This window comes from Zootoca vivipara, chromosome 6 (assembly GCF_963506605.1).
Source record: "Zootoca vivipara chromosome 6, rZooViv1.1, whole genome shotgun sequence".
NCBI classification, from domain to species: domain Eukaryota; kingdom Metazoa; phylum Chordata; class Lepidosauria; order Squamata; family Lacertidae; genus Zootoca; species Zootoca vivipara.
This window is the reverse complement of record NC_083281.1, coordinates 11,171,179-11,198,787: the sequence shown is the minus strand read 5'-3', so window position 1 is coordinate 11,198,787 and position 27,609 is coordinate 11,171,179. Positions and strand designations below refer to the sequence as shown.

At 50.2% G+C, this 27,609-nt stretch overlaps 1 protein-coding gene across 4 annotated transcripts in view; it reads left to right on the top strand.

The window, feature by feature from the left end:
• Positions 1-27,609, top strand: part of MUC16 (mucin 16, cell surface associated) — a 159,290-nt gene that overhangs the window by 33,020 nt on the left and 98,661 nt on the right. For all 4 annotated transcript variants that reach the window (XM_060275410.1, XM_060275413.1, XM_060275411.1 and 1 more), the window contains one exon: positions 1-27,609. This exon is cut by the window's left edge. In XM_060275410.1, the coding sequence (XP_060131393.1) occupies positions 1-27,609 (27,609 nt within the window).

Below are 27,609 nucleotides of genomic sequence, written 5' to 3'. Positions count from 1 at the left end.
GCGGAGCCCCTACGGAGAGCATAGAGGAAACGTCAAGTTCACCTTCAGCAACTTCAGTTACCGAAACGGGAAAGATGACAGCTGAAACGTTTTCTCAGCCTTCTCTAGGTACATCGACCAAGAGCGTAGAGGAAACCTCAGCTATAGAAATTTCCCCTTCACCAATAAGTAGCAAAACCCCTACTGATAGTACAGAGGAAATGTCAAGCCCACCTCCAGGAACTTCAGTTACCGAAACGGGAAAGACGAGAGCTGAAACAACGCTTTCTCCGTCTTCTCCAACTACATCCACCAAGAGCGTAGAGCAGACCTCAGCTGAAGAAACTGACGCATCACAAACAAGCAGCAGAGCCCCTACTGATAGCACAGAGGAAACGTCAAGCCCACCTCCAGGAACTTCAGTTCCTGAAATGCAAAATACGACAGCTGAAACAACAGTTTCTCAGGCTTCTCCAAGTACATCCACCAAGAGCGTAGAGAAGACCTCAGGTATAGAAACTTTCCCATCACCAAGAAGTAGCAGAACCCCTACTGATAGCACAGAGGAAACGTCAAATCCACCTCCAGCAACTTCAGTTACCGAAACAGAAAAGACGAGAGCTGAAACAACGGTTTCTCCGCCTTCTCCAAGTACATACACCAGGAGCGTACAGCAGACCTCAGCTGAAGAAACTGCCACATCACCAACAAGCAGCGGAGCCCCTACAGAGAGCATAGAGGAAACATCAAGTCCACCTGCAGGAACTTCAGTTACCGAAACGGGAAAGACGAGAGCTGAAACAACGGTTTCTCAGACTTCTCCAGGTACATCCACCAAGAGCGTAGAGCAGACCTCATCTGAAGAAACTGCCGCATCACCAACAAGCAGCGGAGCCCCTACAGAGAGCATAGAGGAAACGTCAAGCCCACCTCCAGCAACTTCAGTTACCGAAACGGGAAAGACGGGAGCTAAAACAACGTTTTCCCAGCCTTCTCCAAGTACATCCACCAAGAGCGTAGAGCAGACCTCAGCTATAGAAACTGCCGCATCACCAACAAGGAGCGGAGCCCCTACTGAGAGCATAGAGGAAACGTCAAGCCCATCTCCAGCAACTGCAGTTACCGAAGCGGGAAAGATGAGAGCTGAAACAGCGGTTTCTCCGCCTTCTCCAAGTACATCCACCAGGAGCGTAGAGCAGACCTCAGCTGAAGAAACTGATGCATCACAAACAAGCAGCGGAGCCCCTACTGAGAGCATAGAGGAAATGTCAAGCCCACCTCCAGCAACTTCAGTTACTGAAACGGGAAAGACGAGAGCTGAAACAACGGTTTCTCAGCCTTCTCCAGCTACATCCACCAAGGGCATAGAGGAGACCTCAGTTGAAGAATCTTTCCAATCACCAACAAGCAGCGGAGCCCCTACTGATAGTACAGAGGAAACGTCAAGCCCACCTCCAGCAACTTCATTTCCTGAAATGCAAAATACGACAGCTGAAACAACGGTTTCTCAGCCTTCTCCAAGTACATCCACCAAGGGCGGAGAGGAGACCTCAGGTATAGAAACTTTCCCATCACCAAGAAGTAGCAAAACCACTATTGATAGCACAGAGGAAACGTCAAGCCCACCTCCAGCAACTTCAGTTACCGAAACGGGAAAGACGAGAGCTGAAACAACGGTTTCTCAGCCTTCTCCAAGTACATACACCAGGAGCGTAGAGCAGACCTCATCTGAAGAAACTCCCACATCACCAACAAGCAGCGGAGCCCCAACAGAGAGCATAGAGGAAACGTCAAGCCCACCTCCAGCAACATCAATTACCAAAACGGGAAAGATGACAGCTGAAACAACGGTTTCTCAGCCTTCTCCAGGTACATCCACCAAGAGCGTAGAGCAGACCTCAGCTATAGAAATTTTCCCATCACCAAAAAGCAGCGGAGCCCCTACTGAGAGCATAGAGGAAACGTCAAGCCCACCTCCAGGAACTTCAGTGACCAAAACGGGAAAGACGAGAGCTGAAACAACGGTTTCTCAGCCTTCTCCAGGTACATCCACCAAGAGCGTAGAGCAGACCTCAGCTATAGAAATTTTCCCATCACCAAAAAGCAGCGGAGCCCCTACTGAGAGGATAGAGGAAACGTCAAGCTCACCTCCAGCAACTTCAGTTACCGAAATGGGAAAAAAGAGAGCTGAAACAACGGTTTCTCAGCCTTCTCCAGGTACATCCACCAATGGTGTAGAGGAGACCTCAGCTATAGAAACTTTCCCATCACCAAGAAGTAGCAGAACCCCTACTGAGAGCATAGAGGAAACGTCAAGCCCACCTCCAGGAACTTCAGTGACCGAAACGGGAAAGACGAGAGCTGAAACAACGGTTTCGCAGCCTTCTCCAGGTACATCCACCAAGAGCGTAGAGGAAACCTCTGCTATAGAAACTTCCCCATCACCAATAAGTAGCAGAACCCCTACTGATAGAACAGAGGAAACGTCAAGCCCACCTCCAGCAACTTCAATTACCGACACGGGAACGAGAGCTGAAACAACGGTTTCTCAGCCTTCTCCAGGTACATCCACCAAGAGCGTAGAGCAGACCTCAGCTATAGAAATATTCCCATCACCAAAAAGCAGCGGAGCCCCTACTGAGAGGATAGAGGAAACGTCAAGCTCACCTCCAGCAACTTCAGTTACCGAAACGGGAAAGACGAGAGCTGAAACAACGGTTTCTCAGCCTTCTCCAGGTTCATCCACCAATGGTGTAGAGGAGACCTCAGTTATAAAAACTTTCCAATCACCAAGAAGTAGCAGAACCCCTACTGATAGCACAGAGGATACGTCAAGCCCACCTCCAGCAACTTCAGTTCCTGAAAGGCAAAATTCGACAGCTGAAACAACAGTTTCTCAGGCTTCTCCAAGTACATCCCCCAAGAGCGTAGAGGAAACCTCAGCTATAGAAATTTCCCCATCACCAATAAGTAGCAAAACCCCTACTGATAGTACAGAGGAAACATCAAGCCCACCTTCAGCAACTTCATTTCCTGAAATGCAAAATACGACAGCTGAAACAACGGTTTCTCAGGCTTCTCCAAGTACATCCACCAAGAGCGTAGAGCAGACCTCAGCTGAAGAATCTGCCGCATCACCAACAAGCAGCGGAGCCCCTACGGAGAGCATAGAGGAAACGTCAAGCCCACCTCCAGCAATTTCAATTACCAAAACGGGAAAGATAACAGCTGAAACAACGTTTTCTCTGCCTTCTCCAAGTACATCCACCAAGAGCGTAGACGAGACCTCAGGTATAGAAACTTTCCCAATACCAAGAAGTAGTAGAACCCCTACTGATAGCACAGAGGAAACGTCAAGTCCACCTCCAGGAACTTCAGTTACCGAAACGGGAAAGACGAGAGCTGAGACAACGGTTTCTCAGCCTTTTCCAGGTACATCCACCAGGAGCGTAGAGCAGACCTCATCTGAAGAAACTGCCGCATCATCAACAAGCAGCGGAGCCCCTACTGAGAGCATAGAGGAAACGTCAAGCCCATCTCCAGCAACTTCAGTTACCAAAACGGGAAAGATGAGAGCTGAAACAACGGTTTCTCAGCCTTCTCCAAGTACATCCACCAAGAGCGTAGAGCAGACCTCAGCTGGAGAATCTGCCGCATCAGCAACAAGCAGCGGAGCCCCTACTGAGAGCATAGAGGAAACGTCAGGCCCACCTCCGGCAATTTCAATTACCGAAACGGGAAAGATGACAGCTGAAACAACGTTTTCTCAGCCTTCTCCAGGTACATCCACCAAGAGCGTAGAGGAGACCTCAGGTATAGAAACTTTCCCAATACCAAGAAGTAGCAGAACCCCTACTGATAGTACAGAGGAAACGTCAAGCCCACCTCCAGCAACTTCATTTCCTGAAATGCAAAATACGACAGCTGAAACAACGGTTTCTCAGGCTTCTCCAAGTACATCCACCAAGGGCGGAGAGGAGACCTCAGGTATAGAAACTTTCCCATCACAAAGAAGTAGCAAAAACCCTATTGATAGCACAGAGGAAACGTCAAGCCCACCTCCAGCAACTTCAGTTACCGAAACGGGAAAGACGAGAGCTGAAACAACGGTTTCTCCGCCTTCTCCAAGTACATACACCAGGAGCCTAGAGCAGACCTCATCTGAAGAAACTCCCACATCACCAAGAAGCAGCGGAGCCCCTACAGAGAGCATAGAGGAAACGTCAAGCCCACCTCCAGCAACTTCAGTTACCGAAACAGGAAAGACGAGAGTTGAAACAACGGTTTCTCAGCCTTCTCCAGGTACATCCACCAAGAGCGTAGGGGAGACCTCAGCTATAGACACTTTCCAATCACCAAGAAGTAGCAGAACCCCTACTGATAGCACAGAGGAAACGTCAAGCCCACCTCCAGCAACTTCAGTTCCCGAAACGGGAAAGACGAGAGCTGAAACAACCGTTTCTCAGCCTTCTCCAAGTACATCCACCAAGAGCGTAGAGCAGACCTCAGCTATAGAAACTGCCGCATCACCAACAAGCACCGGTGCCCCTACAGAGAGCATAGAGGAAACGTCTAGCCCACCTCCAGCAACTTCAGTTACCGAAACGGGAAGGACGAGAGCTGAAACAATGGTTTCTCAGCCATCTCCAGGTACATCCACCAAGAGCGTAGAGGAGACCTCAGCTGAAGAAACTGCCGCATCACTAAGAAGTAGCAGAACCCCTAATGATAGCACAGAGGAAACATCAAGCCCACCTCCAGGAACTTCAGTTACCGAAACGGGAAAGACGAGAGCTGAAACAACGGTTTCGCAGCCTTCTCCAGGTACATCCACCAAGAGCGTAGAGCAGACCTCAGCTGAAGAAACTGCCGCATCACTAAGAAGTAGCAGAACCCCTAATGATAGCACAGAGGAAACATCAAGCCCACCTCCAGGAACTTCAGTTACCGAAACGGGAAAGACGAGAGCTGAAACAACGGTTTCGCAGCCTTCTCCAGGTACATCCACCAAGAGCGTAGAGCAGACCTCAGCTGAAGAAACTGTCGAATCACCAACAAGCAGCGGAGCCCCTACTGAGAGCATAGAGGAAACGTCAAGCCCACCTCCAGGAACTTCAGTTACCGAAACGGGAAAGATGACAGCTGAAACAACGTTTTCTCAGCCTTCTCCAGGTACATCCACCAAGAGAGTAGAGCAGACCTCATCTGAAGAAACTGCCGCATCACCAACAAGCAGCGGATCCCCTACTGAGAGCAAAGAGGAAACGTCAAGCCCACCTCCAGTAACTTCAGTTACCGAAACGGGAAAGACGAGAGCTGAAACAACGGTTTCGCAGCCTTCTCCAGGTACATCCACCAAGAGCGCAGAGCAGACCTCATCTGAAGAAACTGCCACATCACCAACAAGCAGCGGAGCCTCTACTGAGAGCATAGAGGAAACGTCAAGCCCATCTCCAGCAACTTCAGTTACCAAAACGGGAAAGACGAGAGCTGAAACAACGGTTTCTCAGGCTTCTCCAAGTACATCCACCAAGGGCGGAGAGGAGACCTCTGGTATAGAAACTTTCCAATCACCAAGAAGTAGCAGAACCCCTACGGAGAGCATAGAGGAAACGTCAATCCCACCTCCAGCAACTTCAGTTACCGAAACGGGAAAGATGACAGCTGAAAGAACGGTTTCTCAGCCTTCTCCAGGTACATCCACCAAGAGCGTAGAGCAGACCTCATCTGAAGAAACTGCCGCATCACCAACAAGCAGCAGAGCCCCTACGGAGAGCATAGAGGAAACGTCAAGCCCACCTCCAGCAATTTCAATTACCAAAACGGGAAAGACGAGAGCTGAAACAACGGTTTCGCAGGCTTCTCCAAGTACATCCACCAAGAGCGTAGAGGAGACCTCAGCTATAGAAACTTTCCAATCACCAAGAAGTAGCAGAACCCCTACTGATAGCACAGAGGAAACGTCAAGCCCACCTCCAGCAACTTCAGTTACCGAAACGGGAAAGACGATAGCTGAAACAACGGTTTCTCAGCCTTCTACAGGTACATCTACCATGAGCGTAGAGCAGACCACAGCTGAAGAAACTGACACATCACAAACAAGCAGCGGATCCCCTACGGAGAGCATAGAGGAAACGTCAAGCCCACCTCCAGCAATTTCAATTACCAAAACGGGAAAAATGACAGCTGAAACAACCGTTTCTCAGCCTTCTCCAGGTACATTTACCAAGAGCGTAGAGCAGACCTCAGCTGAAGAAACTGTCGAATCACCAACAAGCAGCGGAGGCCCTACTGAGAGCATAGAGGAAACGTCAAGCCCACCTCCAGCAACTTCAGTTACCGAAACGGGAAAGATGACAGCTGAAACAACGGTTTCTCAGCCTTCTCCAGGTACATCCACCAAGAGCGTAGAGCAGACCTCATCTGAAGAAACTGCCGCATCACCAACAAGCAGCGGAGCCCCTACGGAGAGCATAGAGGAAACGTCAAGCCCACCTCCAGCAATTTCAATTACCAAAACGGGAAAGACGAGAGCTGAAACAACGGTTTCGCAGGCTTCTCCAAGTACATCCACCAAGAGCGTAGAGGAGACCTCAGCTATAGAAACTTTCCAATCACCAAGAAGTAGCAGAACCCCTACTGATAGCACAGAGGAAACGTCAAGCCCACCTCCAGCAACTTCAGTTACCGAAACGGGAAAGACGATAGCTGAAACAACGGTTTCTCAGCCTTCTACAGGTACATCTACCATGAGCGTAGAGCAGACCACAGCTGAAGAAACTGACACATCACAAACAAGCAGCGGAGCCCCTACGGAGAGAATAGAGGAAACGTCAAGCACACCTACAGCATCTTCTGTTACCGAAATGGGAAAGACGAGAACTGAGACAACGGTTTCTCCGCCGTCTCCAAGTAGATCCACCAGGAACGTAGAGCAGACCTCAGCTGAACAAACTGATGCATTACAAACAAGCAGCGGATCCCCTACGGAGAGCATAGAGGAAACGTCAAGCCCACCTCCAGCAATTTCAATTACCAAAACGGGAAAAATGACAGCTGAAACAACGGTTTCTCAGCCTTCTCCAGGTACATTTACCAAGAGCGTAGAGCAGACCTCAGCTATAGAAATTGCCGCATCACCAACAAGCAGCGGAGCCCCTACTGAGAGCATAGAGGAAACGTCTAGCCCACCTCCAGCAACTTCAGTTACCGAAACGGGAAGGACGAGAGCTGAAACAACGGTTTCGCAGCCTTCTCCAGGTACATCCACCAAGAGCGTAGAGCAGACCTCAGCTGAAGAAACTGTCGAATCACCAACAAGCAGCAGAGCCCCTACTGAGAGCATAGAGGAAACGTCAAGCCCACCTCCGGCAACTTCAGTTACCGAAACAGGAAAGACGAGAGCTGAAACAATGTTTTCTCAGCCTTCTCCAGGTACATTCACCAAGAGCGTAGAGGAGACCTCATCTGAAGAAACTGCCGCATCACCAACAAGCAGCGGAGCCCCTACGGAGAGCATAGAGGAAACGTCAAGCCCACCTCCAGCAATTTCAATTACCAAAACGGGAAAGATGACAGCTGAAACAACGTTTTCTCAGCCTTCTCCAGGTAAATCCACCAAGAGCGTAGAGGAGACCTCAGGTATAGAAACTTTCCCAATACCAAGAAGTAGCAGAACCCCTACTGATAGTACAGAGGAAACGTCAGGCCCACCTCCAGCAACTTCATTTCCTGAAATGCAAAATACGACAGCTGAAACAACGTTTTCTCAGGCTTCTCCAAGTACATCCACCAAGGGCGGAGAGGAGGCCTCAGGTATAGAAACTTTCCCATCACCAAGAAGTAGCAAAAACCCTATTGATAGCACAGAGGAAACGTCAAGCCCACCTCCAGCAACTTCAGTTACCGAAACGGGAAAGACGAGAGCTGAAACAACGGTTTCTCCGCCTTCTCCAAGTACATACACCAGGAGCGTAGAGCAGACCTCATCTGAAGAAACTCCCACATCACCAACAAGCAGTGGAGCCCCTACAGAGAGCATAGAGGAAACGTCAAGCCCACCTCCAGCAACTTCAGTTACCGAAACAGGAAAGACGAGAGCTGAAACAACGGTTTCTCAGGCTTCTCCAAGTACATCCACCAAGAGCGTAGAGGAGACCTCAGCTATAGAAACTTTCCAATCACCAAGAAGTAGCAGAACCCCTACGGAGAGCATAGAGGAAATGTCAAGCCCACCTCCAACAATTTCAGTTACCGAAATGGGAAAGACGAGAGCTGAAACAACGGTTTCGCAGCCTTCTCCAGGTACATCCACCAAGAGCGTAGAGCAGAACTCATTTGAAGAAACTGCCGCATCACCAACAAGCAGCGGAGCCCCTACGGAGAGCATAGAGGAAACGTCAAGCCCACCTCCAGCAATTTCAATTACCAAAACGGGAAAGATGACAGCTGAAACAATGTTTTCTCAGCCTTCTCCAGGTACATTCACCAAGAGCGTAGAGGAGACCTCATCTGAAGAAACTGCCGCATCACCAACAAGCAGCGGAGCCCCTACGGAGAGCATAGAGGAAACGTCAAGCCCACCTCCAGCAATTTCAATTACCAAAACGGGAAAGATGACAGCTGAAACAACGTTTTCTCAGCCTTCTCCAGGTAAATCCACCAAGAGCGTAGAGGAGACCTCAGGTATAGAAACTTTCCCAATACCAAGAAGTAGCAGAACCCCTACTGATAGTACAGAGGAAACGTCAAGCCCACCTCCAGCAACTTCATTTCCTGAAATGCAAAATACGACAGCTGAAACAACGTTTTCTCAGGCTTCTCCAAGTACATCCACCAAGGGCGGAGAGGAGGCCTCAGGTATAGAAACTTTCCCATCACCAAGAAGTAGCAAAAACCCTATTGATAGCACAGAGGAAACGTCAAGCCCACCTCCAGCAACTTCAGTTACCGAAACGGGAAAGACGAGAGCTGAAACAACGGTTTCTCCGCCTTCTCCAAGTACATACACCAGGAGCGTAGAGCAGACCTCATCTGAAGAAACTCCCACATCACCAACAAGCAGTGGAGCCCCTACAGAGAGCATAGAGGAAACGTCAAGCCCACCTCCAGCAACTTCAGTTACCGAAACAGGAAAGACGAGAGTTGAAACAACGGTTTCTCAGCCTTCTCCAGGTACATCCACCAAGAGCGTAGAGGAGACCTCAGCTGAAGAAACTGCCGCATCACTAAGAAGTAGCAGAACCACCAATGATAGCACAGAGGAAACGTCTAGCCCACCTCCAGGAACTTCAGTTACCGAAACGGGAAAGACGAGAGCTGAAACAACGGTTTCGCAGCCTTCTCCAGGTACATCCACCAAGAGCGCAGAGCAGATCTCAGCTGAAGAAACTGCCACATTACCAACAAGCAGCGGAGGCCCTACTGAGAGCATAGAGGAAACGTCAAGCCCACCTCCAGCAACTTCAGTTACCGAAACGGGAAAGACGAGAGCTGAAACAACGGTTTCACAGCCTTCTCCAGGTACATCCACCAAGAGTGTAGAGCAGAACTCAGCTGCAGAAACTGCCACATCACCAACAAGCAGCGGAGCATCTACTGAGAGCATAGAGGAAACGTCAAGCCCACCTCCAGCAACTTCAGTTACCGAAACGGGAAAGACGAGAGCTGAAACAACGGTTTCTCAGCCTTCTCCAAGTACATCCACCAAGAGCGTAGAGCAGACCTCAGCTGGAGAATCTGCTGCATCACCAACAAGCAGCAGAGCCCCTACTGAGAGCATAGAGGAAACGTCAAGCCCACCTCCGGCAACTTCAGTTACCGAAACAGGAAAGACGAGAGCTGAAACAACGGTTTCTCAGGCTTCTCCAAGTACATCCACCAAGAGCGTAGAGGAGACCTCAGCTATAGAAACTTTCCAATCACCAAGAAGTAGCAGAACCCCTACTGATAGCACAGAGGAAACGTCAAGCCCACCTCCAGCAACTTCAGTTACCGAAACGGGAAAGACGATAGCTGAAACAACGGTTTCTCAGCCTTCTCCAGGTACATCTACCAAGAGCGTAGAGCAGACCACAGCTGAAGAAACTGACACATCACAAACAAGCAGCGGAGCCCCTACGGAGAGAATAGAGGAAACGTCAAGCACACCTACAGCATCTTCTGTTACCGAAATGGGAAAGACGAGAGCTGAAACAACGGTTTCGCAGCCTTCTCCAGGTACATCCACCAAGAGCGTAGAGCAGAACTCAGTTGAAGAAACTGCCGCATCACCAACAAGCAACAGAGCCCCTACTGAGAGCATAGAGGAAACGTCAAGCCCACCTCCAGCAACTTCAGTTACCGAAACAGGAAGGACGAGAGCTGAAACAACGGTTTCTCAGGCTTCTCCAAGTACATCCACCAAGAGCGTAGAGGAGACCTCAGCTATAGAAACTTTCCAATCACCAAGCAGTAGCAGAACCCCTACGGAGAGCATAGAGGAAATGTCAAGCCCACCTCCAACAATTTCAGTTTCCGAAACGGGAAAGACGATAGCTGAAACAACGGTTTCTCAGCCTTCTCCAGGTACATCTACCAAGAGCGTAGAGCAGACCACAGCTGAAGAAACTGACACATCACAAACAAGCAGCGGAGCCCCTACGGAGAGAATAGAGGAAACGTCAAGCACACCTACAGCATCTTCTGTTACCGAAATGGGAAAGACGAGAGCTGAAACAACGGTTTCGCAGCCTTCTCCAGGTACATCCACCAAGAGCGTAGAGCAGAACTCATTTGAAGAAACTGCCGCATCACCAACAAGCAGCGGAGCCCCTACGGAGAGCATAGAGGAAACGTCAAGCCCACCTCCAGCAATTTCAATTACCAAAACGGGAAAGATGACAGCTGAAACAATGTTTTCTCAGCCTTCTCCAGGTACATCCACCAAGAGCGTAGAGGAGACCTCATCTGAAGAAACTGCCGCATCACCAACAAGCAGCGGAGCCCCTACGGAGAGCATAGAGGAAACGTCAAGCCCACCACCAGCAATTTCAATTACCAAAACGGGAAAGATGACAGCTGAAACAACGTTTTCTCAGCCTTCTCCAGGTAAATCCACCAAGAGCGTAGAGGAGACCTCAGGTATAGAAACTTTCCCAATACCAAGAAGTAGCAGAACCCCTACTGATAGTACAGAGGAAACGTCAAGCCCACCTCCAGCAACTTCATTTCCTGAAATGCAAAATACGACAGCTGAAACAACGGTTTCTCAGGCTTCTCCAAGTACATCCACCAAGGTCGGAGAGGAGACCTCAGGTATAGAAACTTTCCCATCACCAAGAAGTAGCAAAAACCCTATTGATAGCACAGAGGAAACGTCAAGCCCACCTCCAGCAACTTCAGTTACCGAAACGGGAAAGACGAGAGCTGAAACAACGGTTTCTCCGCCTTCTCCAAGTACATACACCAGGAGCGTAGAGCAGACCTCATCTGAAGAAACTCGCACATCACCAACAAGCAGTGGAGCCCCTACAGAGAGCATAGAGGAAACGTCAAGCCCACCTCCAGCAACTTCAGTTACCGAAACAGGAAAGACGAGAGTTGAAACAACGGTTTCTCAGCCTTCTCCAGGTACATCCACCAAGAGCGTAGGGGAGACCTCAGCTATAGACACTTTCCAATCACCAAGAAGTAGCAGAACCCCTACTGATAGCACAGAGGAAACGTCAAGCCCACCTCCAGCAACTTCAGTTACCGAAACGGGAAAGACGAGAGCTGAAACAACAGTTTCTCAGCCTTCTCCAAGTATATCCACCAAGAGCGTAGAGCAGACCTCAGCTATAGAAACTGCCGCATCACCAACAAGCAGCGGTGCCCCTACAGAGAGCATAGAGGAAACGTCTAGCCCACCTCCAGCAACTTCAGTTACCGAAACGGGAAGGACGAGAGCTGAAACAACGGTTTCTCAGCCATCTCCAGGTACATCCACCAAGAGCGTAGAGGAGACCTCAGCTGAAGAAACTGCCGCATCACTAAGAAGTAGCAGAACCGCCAATGATAGCACAGAGGAAACGTCTAGCCCACCTCCAGCAACTTCAGTTACCGAAACGGGAAAGACGATAGCTGAAACAACGGTTTCGCAGCCTTCTCCAGGTACATCCACCAAGAGCGCAGAGCAGATCTCAGCTGAAGAAACTGCCACATTACCAACAAGCAGCGGAGGCCCTACTGAGAGCATAGAGGAAACGTCAAGCCCACCTCCAGCAACTTCAGTTACCGAAACGGGAAAGACGAGAGCTGAAACAACAGTTTCTCAGCCTTCTCCAAGTACATCCACCAAGAGCGTAGAGCAGACCTCAGCTATAGAAACTGCCGCATCACCAACAAGCAGCGGTGCCCCTACAGAGAGCATAGAGGAAACGTCTAGCCCACCTCCAGCAACTTCAGTTACCGAAACGGGAAGGACGAGAGCTGAAACAACGGTTTCTCAGCCATCTCCAGGTACATCCACCAAGAGCGTAGAGGAGACCTCAGCTGAAGAAACTGCCGCATCACTAAGAAGTAGCAGAACCGCCAATGATAGCACAGAGGAAACGTCTAGCCCACCTCCAGCAACTTCAGTTACCGAAACGGGAAAGACGATAGCTGAAACAACGGTTTCGCAGCCTTCTCCAGGTACATCCACCAAGAGCGCAGAGCAGATCTCAGCTGAAGAAACTGCCACATTACCAACAAGCAGCGGAGGCCCTACTGAGAGCATAGAGGAAACGTCAAGCCCACCTCCAGCAACTTCAGTTACCGAAACGGGAAAGACGAGAGCTGAAACAACGGTTTCACAGCCTTCTCCAGGTACATCCACCAAGAGCGCAGAGCAGAACTCAGCTGCAGAAACTGCCACATCACCAACAAGCAGCGGAGCATCTACAGAGAGCATAGAGGAAACGTCAAGCCCACCTCCAGCAACTTCAGTGACCGAAACGGGAAAGACGAGAGCTGAAACAACGGTTTCGCAGCCTTCTCCAGGTACATCCACCAAGAGCGTAGAGCAGACCTCAGCTGAAGAAGCTGTCGAATCACCAACAAGCAGCGGAGGCCCTACTGAGAGCATAGAGGAAACGTCAAGCCCACCTCGAGCAACTTCAGTTACCGAAACGGGAAAGACGAGAGCTGAAACAACGGTTTCTCAGCCTTCTCCAAGTACATCCACCAAGAGCGTAGAGCAGACCTCAGCTGGAGAATCTGCTGCATCACCAACAAGCAGAAGAGCCCCTACTGAGAGCATAGAGGAAACGTCAAGCCCACCTCCGGCAACTTCAGTTACCGAAACAGGAAAGACGAGAGCTGAAACAACGGTTTCTCAGGCTTCTCCAAGTACATCCACCAAGAGCGTAGAGGAGACCTCAGCTATAGAAACTTTCCAATCACCAAGAAGTAGCAGAACCCCTACTGATAGCACAGAGGAAACGTCAAGCCCACCTCCAGCAACTTCAGTTACCGAAACGGGAAAGACGATAGCTGAAACAACGGTTTCTCAGCCTTCTCCAGGTACATCTACCAAGAGCGTAGAGCAGACCACAGCTGAAGAAACTGACACATCACAAACAAGCAGCGGAGCCCCTACGGAGAGAATAGAGGAAACGTCAAGCACACCTACAGCATCTTCTGTTACCGAAATGGGAAAGACGAGAGCTGAAACAACGGTTTCGCAGCCTTCTCCAGGTACATCCACCAAGAGCGTAGAGCAGAACTCAGTTGAAGAAACTGCCGCATCACCAACAAGCAACGGAGCCCCTACTGAGAGCATAGAGGAAACGTCAAGCCCACCTCCAGCAACTTCAGTTACCGAAACAGGAAGGACGAGAGCTGAAACAACGGTTTCTCAGGCTTCTCCAAGTACATCCACCAAGAGCGTAGAGGAGACCTCAGCTATAGAAACTTTCCAATCACCAAGAAGTAGCAGAACCCCTACGGAGAGCATAGAGGAAATGTCAAGCCCACCTCCAACAATTTCAGTTACCGAAACGGGAAAGACGATAGCTGAAACAACGGTTTCTCAGCCTTCTCCAGGTACATCTACCAAGAGCATAGAGCAGACCACAGCTGAAGAAACTGACACATCACAAACAAGCAGCGGAGCCCCTACGGAGAGAATAGAGGAAACGTCAAGCACACCTACAGCATCTTCTGTTACCGAAATGGGAAAGACGAGAGCTGAAACAACGGTTTCGCAGCCTTCTCCAGGTACATCCACCAAGAGCGTAGAGCAGAACTCATTTGAAGAAACTGCCGCATCACCAACAAGCAGCGGAGCCCCTACGGAGAGCATAGAGGAAACGTCAAGACCACCTCCAGCAATTTCAATTACCAAAACGGGAAAGATGACAGCTGAAACAATGTTTTCTCAGCCTTCTCCAGGTACATCCACCAAGAGCGTAGAGGATACCTCATCTGAAGAAACTGCCGCATCACCAACACGCAGCGGAGCCCCTACGGAGGGCATAGAGGAAACGTCAAGCCCACCTCCAGCAATTTCAATTACCAAAACGGGAAAGATGACAGCTGAAACAACGTTTTCTCAGCCTTCTTCAGGTAAATCCACCAAGAGCGTAGAGGAGACCTCAGGTATAGAAACTTTCCCAATACCAAGAAGTAGCAGAACCCCTACTGATAGTACAGAGGAAACGTCAAGCCCACCTCCAGCAACTTCATTTCCTGAAATGCAAAATACGACAGCTGAAACAACGGTTTCTCAGGCTTCTCCAAGTACATCCACCAAGGGCGGAGAGGAGACCTCAGGTATAGAAACTTTCCCATCACCAAGAAGTAGCAAAAACCCTATTGATAGCACAGAGGAAACGTCAAGCCCACCTCCAGCAACTTCAGTTACCGAAACGGGAAAGACGAGAGCTGAAACAACGGTTTCTCCGCCTTCTCCAAGTACATACACCAGGAGCGTAGAGCAGACCTCATCTGAAGAAACTCCCACATCACCAACAAGCAGTGGAGCCCCTACAGAGAGCATAGAGGAAACGTCAAGCCCACCTCCAGCAACTTCAGTTACCGAAACAGGAAAGACGAGAGTTGAAACAACGGTTTCTCAGCCTTCTCCAGGTACATCCACCAAGAGCGTAGGGGAGACCTCAGCTATAGACACTTTCCAATCACCAAGAAGTAGCAGAACCCCTACTGATAGCACAGACGAAACGTCAAGCCCACCTCCAGCAACTTCAGTTAACGAAACGGGAAAGACGAGAGCTGAAACAACAGTTTCTCAGCCTTCTCCAAGTACATCCACCAAGAGCGTAGAGCAGACCTCAGCTATAGAAACTGCCGCATCACCAACAAGCAGCGGTGCCCCTACAGAGAGCATAGAGGAAACGTCTAGCCCACCTCCAGCAACTTCAGTTACCGAAACGGGAAGGACGAGAGCTGAAACAACGGTTTCTCAGCCATCTCCAGGTACATCCACCAAGAGCGTAGAGGAGACCTCAGCTGAAGAAACTGCCGCATCACTAAGAAGTAGCATAACCGCCAATGATAGCACAGAGGAAACGTCTAGCCCACCTCCAGGAACTTCAGTTACCGAAACGGGAAAGACGAGAGCTGAAACAACGGTTTCTCAGCCATCTCCAGGTACATCCACCAAGAGTGTAGAGCAGAACTCAGCTGCAGAAACTGCCACATCACCAACAAGCAGCGGAGCATCTACAGAGAGCATAGAGGAAACGTCAAGCCCACCTCCAGCAACTTCAGTGACCGAAACGGGAAAGACGAGAGCTGAAACAACGGTTTCGCAGCCTTCTCCAGGTACATCCACCAAGAGCGTAGAGCAGACCTCAGCTGAAGAAACTGTCGAATCACCAACAAGCAGCGGAGGCCCTACTGAGAGCATAGAGGAAACGTCAAGCCCACCTCCAGCAACTTCAGTTACCGAAACGGGAAAGACGAGAGCTGAAACAACGGTTTCTCAGCCTTCTCCAAGTACATCCACCAAGAGCGTAGAGCAGAACTCAGCTGGAGAATCTGCTGCATCACCAACAAGCAGCAGAGCCCCTACTGAGAGCATAGAGGAAACGTCAAGCCCACCTCCGGCAACTTCAGTTACCGAAACAGGAAAGACGAGAGCTGAAACAACGGTTTCTCAGGCTTCTCCAAGTACATCCACCAAGAGCGTAGAGGAGACCTCAGCTATAGAAACTTTCCAATCACCAAGAAGTAGCAGAACCCCTACTGATAGCACAGAGGAAACGTCAAGCCCACCTCCAGCAACTTCAGTTACCGAAACGGGAAAGACGATAGCTGAAACAACGGTTTCTCAGCCTTCTCCAGGTACATCTACCAAGAGCGTAGAGCAGACCACAGCTGAAGAAACTGACACATCACAAACAAGCAGCGGAGCCCCTACGGAGAGAATAGAGGAAACGTCAAGCACACCTACAGCATCTTCTGTTACCGAAATGGGAAAGACGAGAGCTGAAACAACGGTTTCGCAGCCTTCTCCAGGTACATCCACCAAGAGCGTAGAGCAGAACTCAGTTGAAGAAACTGCCGCATCACCAACAAGCAACGGAGCCCCTACTGAGAGCATAGAGGAAACGTCAAGCCCACCTCCAGCAACTTCAGTTACCGAAACAGGAAGGACGAGAGCTGAAACAACGGTTTCTCAGGCTTCTCCAAGTACATCCACCAAGGGCATAGAGGAGACCTCAGGTATAGAAACTTTCCCATCACCAAGAAGTAGCGGAGCCCCTACGGAGAGCATAGAGGAAAAGTCAAGCCCACCTCCAGCAACTTCAGTTACCGAAACGGGAAAGACGACAGCTGAAACAACGGTTTCTCAGCCTTCTCCAAGTACATCCACCAAGAGCGTAGAGCAGACCTCTGCTATACAAACTGCCGCATCACCAACAAGCAGCGGAGTCCCTACGGAGAGCATAGAGGAAATGTCAAGCCCACCTCCAGCAACTTCAGTTACCGAAACGGGAAAGACGATAGCTGAAACAATGGTTTCTCCGCCTTCTCCAAGTACATCCACCAGGAGCGTAGAGCAGACCTCAGCTGAAGAAACTGACACATCACAAACAAGCAGCGGTGCCCCTACAGAGAGCATAGAGGAAACGTCTAGCCCACCTCCAGCAACTTCAGTTTCTGAAACGGGAAGGACGAGAGCTGAAACAACGGTTTCTCAGCCATCTCCAGGTACATCCACCAAGAGCGTAGAGGAGACCTCATCTGAAGAAACTGCCGCATCACCAACAAGCAGCGGAGCCCCTACGGAGAGCATAGAGGAAACGTCAAGCCCACCTCCAGCAATTTCAATTACCAAAACGGGAAAAATGACAGCTGAAACAACGGTTTCTCAGCCTTCTCCAGGTACATTTACCAAGAGCGTAGAGCAGACCTCAGCTATAGAAATTGCCGCATCACCAACAAGCAATGGAGCCCCTACTGAGAGCATAGAGGAAACGTCAAGCCCACCTGCAGCAACTTCAGTTACCGAAACAGGAAGGACGAGAGCTGAAACAACGGTTTCTCAGGCTTCTCCAAGTACATCCACCAAGGGCATAGAGGAGACCTCAGGTATAGAAACTTTCCCATCACCAAGAAGTAGCGGAGCCCCTACTGAGAGCATAGAGGAAAAGTCAAGCCCACCTCCAGCAACTTCATTTACCGAAACGGGAAAGACGAGAGCTGAGACAACGGTTTCTCAGCCTTTTCCAGGTACATCCACCAGGAGCGTAGAGCAGACCTCATCTGAAGAAACTGCCGCATCACCAACAAGCAGCGGAGCCCCTACTGAGAGCATAGAGGAAACGTCAAGCCCATCTCCAGCAACTTCAGTTACCAAAACGGGAAAGATGAGAGCTGAAACAACGGTTTCTCAGCCTTCTCCAAGTACATCCACCAAGAGCGTAGAGCAGACCTCAGCTGGAGAATCTGCCGCATCACCAACAAGCAGCGGAGCCCCTACTGAGAGCATAGAGGAAACGTCAAGCCCACCTCCGGCAATTTCAATTACCGAAACGGGAAAGATGACAGCTGAAACAACGTTTTCTCAGCCTTCTCCAGGTACATCCACCAGGAGCGTAGAGCAGACCTCATCTGAAGAAACTGCCGCGTCACCAACAAGCAGCGGACCCCCTACTGAGAGCATAGAGGAAACGTCAAGCCCACCTCCAGCAACTTCAGTTACCGAAACAAGAAAGACGAGAGCTGAAACAACGGTTTCTCAGGCTTCTCCAAGTACATCCACCAAGAGCGTAGAGGATACCTCAGGTATAGTAACTTTCCCTACACCAAGAAGTAGCAGAACCCCTACGGAGAGCATAGAGGAAATGTCAAGCCCACCTCCAACAATTTCAATTACCAAAACGGGAAAGATGACAGCTGAAACAACGTTTTCTCAGCCTTCTCCAGGTACATCCACCAAGAGCGTAGAGGAGACCTCAGGTGTAGAAACTTTCCCAATACCAAGAAGTAGCAGAACCCCTACTGATAGCACAGAGGAAACCTCAAGTCCACCTCCAGGAACTTCAGTTACCGAAACGGGAAAGACAAGAGCTGAAACAACGATTTCTCAGCCTTCTCCAAGTACATCCACCAAGAGCATAGAGCAGACCTCAGCTGAAGAAACTGCCGCATCACCAACAAGCAGCGGAGCCCCTACTGAGAGCATAGAGGAAACGTCAAGCCCACCTCCAGCATCTTCAGTTACCAAAACGGGAAAGACGAGAGCTGAAACAACGGTTTCGCAGCCTTCTCCAGGTACATCCACCAAGAGCGTAGAGCAGACCTCAGCTGAAGAAACTGACGCGTCACAAACAAGCAGCGGAGCCCCTACTGAGAGCATAGAGGAAACGTCAAGCCCACCTCCAGCATCTTCAGTTACCAAAACGGGAAAGACGAGAGCTGAAACAACGGTTTCGCAGCCTTCTCCAGGTACATCCACCAAGAGCGTAGAGCAGACCTCATCTGAAGAAACTGCCGCATCACCAACAAGCAGCGGAGCCCCTACTGAGAGCATAGAGGAAACGTCAAGCCCACCTCCAGCATCTTCAGTTACCGAAACGGGAAAGACAAGAGCTGAAACAACGGTTTCTCAGCCTTCTCCAAGTACATCCACCAAGAGCATAGAGCAGACCTCAGCTGAAGAAACTGCCGCATCACCAACAAGCAGCGGAGCCCCTACTGAGAGCATAGAGGAAACGTCAAGCCCAACTCCAGCATCTTCAGTTACCAAAACGGGAAAGACGAGAGCTGAAACAACGGTTTCGCAGCCTTCTCCAGGTACATCCACCAAGAGCGTAGAGCAGACCTCAGCTGAAGAAACTGACGCGTCACAAACAAGCAGCGGAGCCCCTACAGAAAGCATAGAGGAAACGTCAAGCCCACCTGCAGCAACTTCAGTTACCGAAACGGGAAAGACGAGAGCTGAAACCACGGTTACTCAGCCTTCTCCAAGTACACCCACCAAGGGCATAGAGGAGACCTCAGCTATAGAAACTTCCCAATCACCAACAAGCAGCGGAGCCCCTACTGATAGTACAGAGGAAACGTCAAGCCCACCTCCAGCAACTTCATTTCCAGAAATGCAAAATACGACAGCTGAAACATCGGTTTCTCAGGCTTCTCCAAGTACATCCACCAAGGGCGGTGAGGAGACCTCAGGTATAGAAACTTTCCCATCACCAAGAAGTAGCAAAACCCCTATTGATAGCACAGAGGAAACGTCAAGCCCACCTCCAGCAACTTCAGTTACCGAAACGGGAAAGACGAGAGCTGAAACAACGGTTTCTCCGCCTTCTCCAAGTACATACACCAGGAGCGTAGAGCAGACCTCATCTGAAGAAACTCCCACATCACCAACAAGCAGCGGAGCCCCTACAGAGAGCATAGAGGAAACGTCAAGCCCACCTCCAGCAACCTCAGTTACCGAAACAGGAAAGACGAGAGTTGAAACAACGGTTTCTCAGCCTGCTCCAGGTACATCCACCAAGAGCGTAGGGGAGACATCAGCTAAAGACACTTTCCAATCACCAAGAAGTAGCAGAACCCCTACTGATAGCACAGAGGAAACGTCAAGCCCACCTCCAGCAACTTCAGTTACCGAAACGGGAAACACGAGAGCTGAAACAACCGTTTCTCAGCCTTCTCCAAGTACATCCACCAAGAGCGTAGAGCAGACCTCAGCTATAGAAACTCCCGCATCACCAACAAGCAGCGGTGCCCCTACAGAGAGCATAGAGGAAACGTCTAGCCCACCTCCAGCAACTTCAGTTACCGAAACGGGAAGGACGAGAGCTGAAACAACGGTTTCTCAGCCATCTCCAGGTACATCCACCAAGAGCGTAGAGGAGACCTCAGCTGAAGAAACTGCCGCATCACTAAGAAGTAGCAGAACCCCTAATGATAGCACAGAGGAAACATCAAGCCCACCTCCAGGAACTTCAGTTACCGAAACGGGAAAGACGAGAGCTGAAACAACGGTTTCGCAGCCTTCTCCAGGTACATCCACCAAGAGCGTAGAGGAGACCTCAGCTGAAGAAACTGACACATCACAAACAAGCAGCGGAGCCCCTACGGAGAGCATAGAGGAAACGTCAAGCCCACCTCCAGCAATTTCAATTACCAAAACGGGAAAGATGACAGCTGAAACAACGTTTTCTCAGCCTTCTCCAGGTACATCCACCAAGAGCGTAGAGGAGACCTCATCTGAAGAAACTGCCGCATCACCAACAAGCAGCGGTGCCCCTACAGAGAGCATAGAGGAAACGTCTAGCCCACCTCCAGCAACTTCAGTTACCGAAACGGGAAGGACGAGAGCTGAAACAACGGTTTCTCAGCCATCTCCAGGTACATCCACCAAGAGCGTAGAGGAGACCTCAGCTGAAGAAACTGCCGCATCACTAAGAAGTAGCAGAACCCCTAATGATAGCACAGAGGAAACATCAAGCCCACCTCCAGGAACTTCAGTTACCGAAACGGGAAAGACGAGAGCTGAAACAACGGTTTCGCAGCCTTCTCCAGGTACATCCACCAAGAGCGTAGAGGAGACCTCAGCTGAAGAAACTGACACATCACAAACAAGCAGCGGAGCCCCTACGGAGAGCATAGAGGAAACGTCAAGCCCACCTCCAGCAATTTCAATTACCAAAACGGGAAAGATGACAGCTGAAACAACGTTTTCTCAGCCTTCTCCAGGTACATCCACCAAGAGCGTAGAGGAGACCTCATCTGAAGAAACTGCCGCATCACCAACAAGCAGCGGAGCCCCTACGGAGAGCATAGAGGAAACGTCAAGCCCACCTCCAGCAATTTCAATTACCAAAACGGGAAAAATGACAGCTGAAACATCGGTTTCTCAGCCTTCTCCAGGTACATTTACCAAGAGCGTAGAGCAGACCTCAGCTATAGAAATTGCCGCATCACCAACAAGCAGCGGAGCCCCTACTGAGAGCATAGAGGAAACGTCAAGCCCACCTCCAGCAACTTCAGTTACCGAAACAGGAAGGACGAGAGCTGAAACAACGGTTTCTCAGGCTTCTCCAAGTACATCCACCAAGGGCATAGAGGAGACCTCAGGTATAGAAACTTTCCCATCACCAAGAAGTAGCGGAGCCCCTACGGAGAGCATAGAGGAAAAGTCAAGCCCACCTCCAGCAACTTCAGTTACCGAAACGGGAAAGACGACAGCTGAAACAACGGTTTCTCAGCCTTCTCCAAGTACATCCACCAAGAGCGTAGAGCAGACCTCTGCTATACAAACTGCCGCATCACCAACAAGCAGCGGAGTCCCTACCGAGAGCATAGAGGAAATGTCAAGCCCACCTCCAGCAACTTCAGTTACCGAAACGGGAAAGACGATAGCTGAAACAACGGTTTCTCCGCCTTCTCCAAGTACATCCACCAGGAGCGTAGAGCCGACCTCAGCTGAAGAAACTGACACATCACAAACAAGCAGCGGTGCCCCTACAGAGAGCATAGAGGAAACGTCAAGCCCACCTCCAGCAACTTCAGTTACTGAAACGGGAAGGACGAGAGCTGAAACAACGTTTTCTCAGCCTTCTCCAGGTACATCCACCAAGAGCGTAGAGGAGACCTCATCTGAAGAAACTGCCGCATCACCAACAAGCAGCGGAGCCCCTACGGAGAGCATAGAGGAAACGTCAAGCCCACCTCCAGCAATTTCAATTACCAAAATGGGAAAAATGACAGCTGAAACATCGGTTTCTCAGCCTTCTCCAGGTACATTTACCAAGAGCGTAGAGCAGACCTCAGCTATAGAAATTGCCGCATCACCAACAAGCAGCGGAGCCCCTACTGAGAGCATAGAGGAAACGTCAAGCCCACTTCCAGCAACTTCAGTTACCGAAACAGGAAGGACGAGAGCTGAAACAACGGTTTCTCAGGCTTCTCCAAGTACATCCACCAAGGGCATAGAGGAGACCTCAGGTATAGAAACTTTCCCATCACCAAGAAGTAGCGGAGCCCCTACGGAGAGCATAGAGGAAAAGTCAAGCCCACCTCCAGCAACTTCAGTTACCGAAACGGGAAAGACGACAGCTGAAACAACGGTTTCTCAGCCTTCTCCAAGTACATCCACCAAGAGCGTAGAGCAGACCTCTGCTATACAAACTGCCGCATCACCAACAAGCAGCGGAGTCCCTACCGAGAGCATAGAGGAAACGTCAAGCCCACCTCCAGCAACTTCAGTTACCGAAACTGGAAAGACGATAGCTGAAACAACGGTTTCTTCGCCTTCTCCAAGTACATCCACCAGGAGCGTAGAGCAGACCTCAGCTGAAGAAACTGACACATCACAAACAAGCAGCGGTGCCCCTACAGAGAGCATAGAGGAAACGTCAAGCCCACCTCCGGCAACTTCAGTTACCGAAACAGGAAAGACGAGAGCTGAAACAACGGTTTCTCAGGCTTCTCCAAGTACATCCACCAAGAGCGTAGAGGAGACCTCAGCTATAGAAACTTTCCAATCACCAAGAAGTAGCAGAACCCCTACTGATAGCACAGAGGAAACGTCAAGCCCACCTCCAGCAACTTCAGTTACCGAAACGGGAAAGACGATAGCTGAAACAACGGTTTCTCAGCCTTCTCCAGGTACATCTACCAAGAGCGTAGAGCAGACCACAGCTGAAGAAACTGACACATCACAAACAAGCAGTGGAGCCCCTACGGAGAGAATAGAGGAAACGTCAAGCACACCTACAGCATCTTCTGTTACTGAAATGGGAAAGACGAGAGCTGAAACAACGGTTTCGCAGCCTTCTCCAGGTACATCCACCAAGAGCGTAGAGCAGAACTCAGTTGAAGAAACTGCCGCATCACCAACAAGCAGCGGAGCCCCTACGGAGAGCATAGAGGAAACGTCAAGCCCACCTCCAGCAATTTCAATTACCAAAACGGGAAAAATGACAGCTGAAACAACGGTTTCTCAGCCTTCTCCAGGTACATTTACCAAGAGCGTAGAGCAGACCTCAGGTATAGAAATTGCCGCATCACCAACAAGCAGCGGAGCCCCTACTGAGAGCATAGAGGAAACGTCAAGCCCACCTCCAGCAACTTCAGTTACCGAAACAGGAAGGACGAGAGCTGAAACAACGGTTTCTCAGGCTTCTCCAAGTACATCCACCATGGGCATAGAGGAGACCTCAGGTATAGAAACTTTCCCATCACCAAGAAGTAGCGGAGCCCCTACGGAGAACATAGAGGAAAAGTCAAGCCCACCTTCAGCAACTTCAGTTACCGAAACGGGAAAGACGACAGCTGAAACAACGGTTTCTCAGCCTTTTCCAAGTACATCCACCAAGAGCGTAGAGCAGACCTCAGCTGAAGAAACTGACACATCACTCACAAGCAGCGGAGCCCCTACGGAGAGCATAGAGGAAATGTCAAGCCCACCTCCAGCAACTTCAGTTACCGAAACGGGAAAGACGATAGCTGAAACAACGGTTTCTCCGCCTTCTCCAAGTACATCCACCAGGAGCGTAGAGCAGACCTCAGCTGAAGAAACTGACACATCACAAAGAAGCAGCGGTGCCCCTACAGAGAGCATAGAGGAAACGTCTAGCCCACCTCCAGCAACTTCAGTTACTGAAACGGGAAGGACGAGAGCTGAAACAACGGTTTCTCAGCCATCTCCAGGTACATCCACCAAGAGCGTAGAGGAGACCTCAGCTGAAGAAACTGCCGCATCACTAAGAAGTAGCAGAACCCCTAATGATAGCACAGAGGAAACATCAAGCCCACCTCCAGGAACTTCAGTTACCGAAACGGGAAAGACGAGAGCTGAAACAACGGTTTCTCAGCCTTCTCCAGGTACATCCACCAAGAGCGCAGAGCAGATCTCAGCTGAAGAAACTGCCACATCACCAACAAGCAGCGGAGGCCCTACTGAGAGCATAGAGGAAACGTCAAGCCCACCTCCAGCAACTTCAGTTACCGAAACGGGAAAGACGAGAGCTGAAACAACGGTTTCTCAGCCTTCTCCAAGTACATCCACCAAGAGCGTAGAGCAGACCTCAGCTGGAGAATCTGCTGCATCACCAACAAGCAGCGGAGCCCCTACTGAGAGCATAGAGGAAACGTCAAGCCCACCTCCGGCAACTTCAGTTACCGAAACAGGAAAGACGAGAGCTGAAACAACGGTTTCTCAGGCTTCTCCAAGTACATCCACCAAGAGCGTAGAGGAGACCTCAGCTATAGAAACTTTCCAATCACCAAGAAGTAGCAGAACCCCTACTGATAGCACAGAGGAAACGCCAAGCCCACCTCCAGCAACTTCAGTTACCGAAACGGGAAAGACGAGAGCTGAAACAACGGTTTCGCAGCCTTCTCCAGGTACATCCACCAAGAGCGTAGAGCAGACCTCAGCTGAAGAAACTGCCGCATCACCAACAAGCAGCGGAGCCCCTACGGAGAGCATAGAGGAAACGTCAAGCCCACCTCCAGCAATTTCAATTACCAAAACGGGAAAGATGACAGCTGAAACAACGGTTTCTCAGCCTTCTCCAAGTACATCCACCAAGAGCGTAGAGCAGACCTCAGCTTTAGAAATTGCCGCATCACCAACAAGCAGCGGAGCCCCTACTGAGAGCATAGAGGAAACGTCAAGCCCATCTCCAGCTACTTCAGTTACCGAAACAGGAAAGACGAGAGCTGAAACAACGGTTTCTCAGGCTTCTCCAAGTACATCCACCAAGAGCGTAGAGGAGACCTCAGCTATAGAAACTTTCCAATCACCAAGAAGTAGCAGAACCCCTACTGATAGCACAGAGGAAACGTCAAGCCCACCTCCATCAACTTCAGTTACCGAAAGGGGAAAGACGACAGCTGAAACAACGGTTTTTCAGCCTTCTCCAAGTACATCCACCAAGAGCGCAGAGCAGATCTCAGCTGAAGAAACTGCCACATCACCAACAAGCAGCGGAGGCCCTACTGAGAGCATAGAGGAAACGTCAAGCTCACCTCCAGCAACTTCAGTTACCGAAACGGGAAAAACGAGAGCTGAAACAACGGTTTCTCAGCCTTTTCCAGGTACATCCACCAAGAGCGTACAGGACACCTCAGCTGAAGAGACCGTCCCATCACCAAGAAGTAGCACAACCCCTACTGATAGGTTAGAAGAGACATCAAGCCCACCTCCATTAACTTCATTTATCCAAACGGGAAGGGTGCCACAGACGGCTGCCATGTCTCCAAAACCTAAAATTACCACCATAGACAACAATGAGTTTACATTAACTGTTGACTCCTCCACATCTCCCATGTTTACAGTTTCCCTCGCGTTGACATCGCCTGAAGCTTACCCTTCTTCTTCACCTTCATTCATCCCCGCAGAACGCACGCCGTTAACACTGGCTGACAAGATACCGGTAGCTGTCTCTTTCCTGTCTACACCTCCAGCAGAAAGGAGAGTGTCACCACCACCTGATGACATAACAGCTTCCCTCATGCCCAAGACATCTCCCAGTGAGACAACACAGATAACACGAGCCAAGGACACAACCATTTCTTGGCTGACTACAACACATCCAACTATGATGAGAAAGGTTACTACAGGTGGAGTGACAGTCAGTTCCCTCCTGGGTACAGTCTCTTTCCATAGGAGCACAGATTTAAAATTAGCTGAAGACCCAACTTCTTTTCCCATGACCACAACATCTCCGACTGCCAGGGCAAAACCAACCACATTTGATGAGACCACCACTTATTTCATGACCACAACGTCTCCCACTGAAAAGACATGGTTAACCACAGCAGCAGAGTCAAGTCCTTCTTCATTGACTACAATCTATCCCACTGAGAGTACAAAGTTCACAACAGCTGAGGAGGCTACATCCTCCATCCTGCCTCCAACAATGGTTTCAGAGGTCATGCCAGCTGATAAGACACCGAAAGTGGGAAAGTTATCCACTTCCCGTCCTTCTTCCGGGGGTCCTGCAGAGACCACGGCAGTACCATCACATGAGAAGACATCGTCTTTTCAAATGTATCCCACTGAGATTACTGAGGTAAAATCTTCTCAAGGGACAGCCACCTCTTTCTCTAAAATGTTTTCTGTTGAGAGTGAAATGTTTACTTCAGCCATAGAAGAGAGGTCCTCTTTCCTCTCATCTCCTTCTGATAGGACAGTGTCCACCTCAGCTGGAGAGCCAAGCTCTTCTGCCCTGAGTGTTATCTCTCGACACGAGGGGGCAGAGTTAACATCAGCTGGGATGGGAACCACTCACCCTCTGTTTGTAACATCTCCCCCACCAGTGACCATGTTAACATCAGCTGAAGGCCCAACTGCCTCTCGAATGACTGACGTGACACCATCTGAGGGGAAGCAGCTAACCTCAGAGACAGCCTCAACCATATCTCCCATGACTTCAGCGTTTCCCCCTGACACACCAACAGAAGTGGAGACATCGATTCCTCGGCATTCCACTGGGCCTTCAGCAGACACTGACAAAGCACAGTCGCAGGAAGAGGCGTCTTCTAACCCTTCCTCTGATAGTACAGAGGTGCCAACTTCTCTCCTTTCTAAAAGGTCCACCGTTGAGAGTACAGCGCTCACCTCAACCCTAGCCAGTACATCCTCTTCCCTCTTCGCTGCATTATCTCCCACAGAGAGTTCTGAGTTAGCGCCAGCTGAAATGAAGCCCACTTCCTTCTTCAGTACTGTGTCCAGATCAGCTGAAGGGACCACCACTGCCCACCAGACTCCATTTCCCACGGAGAAGACAGTGGCAACGTCAAGCGGAGCTGAGACATCTTCTTCTGTCTTCACTCCCTCTCAGCGTATGGAGGAAATACCCACCGAAGAGACATCTTCTCACCCAGCATCAACAGCCGAGAGTACAAGGTCTGCTACATCAACTGGCCTGGAGGCGTCTCCAATTATCCAGACTGTGAGGACTACCACCAAGACACCCGCTTCTCCCACAACTACAGCAATGTCCTCTGCAAAGATGGCCCCTTTGCTGTCTACTACATCATTAGCCACAGAGGTCACCTCAGCCAAAAAGGTCCCAAGTCCTGTCCCAGAGAGAACGAAGGGGATCTCATTTGAAGGGACAACCATCTCCCTCCGGACTGTGACGTCTCCCTCTGCGAGGACAACCGTTTCATCAGCTACAGTAGAGATTCTGG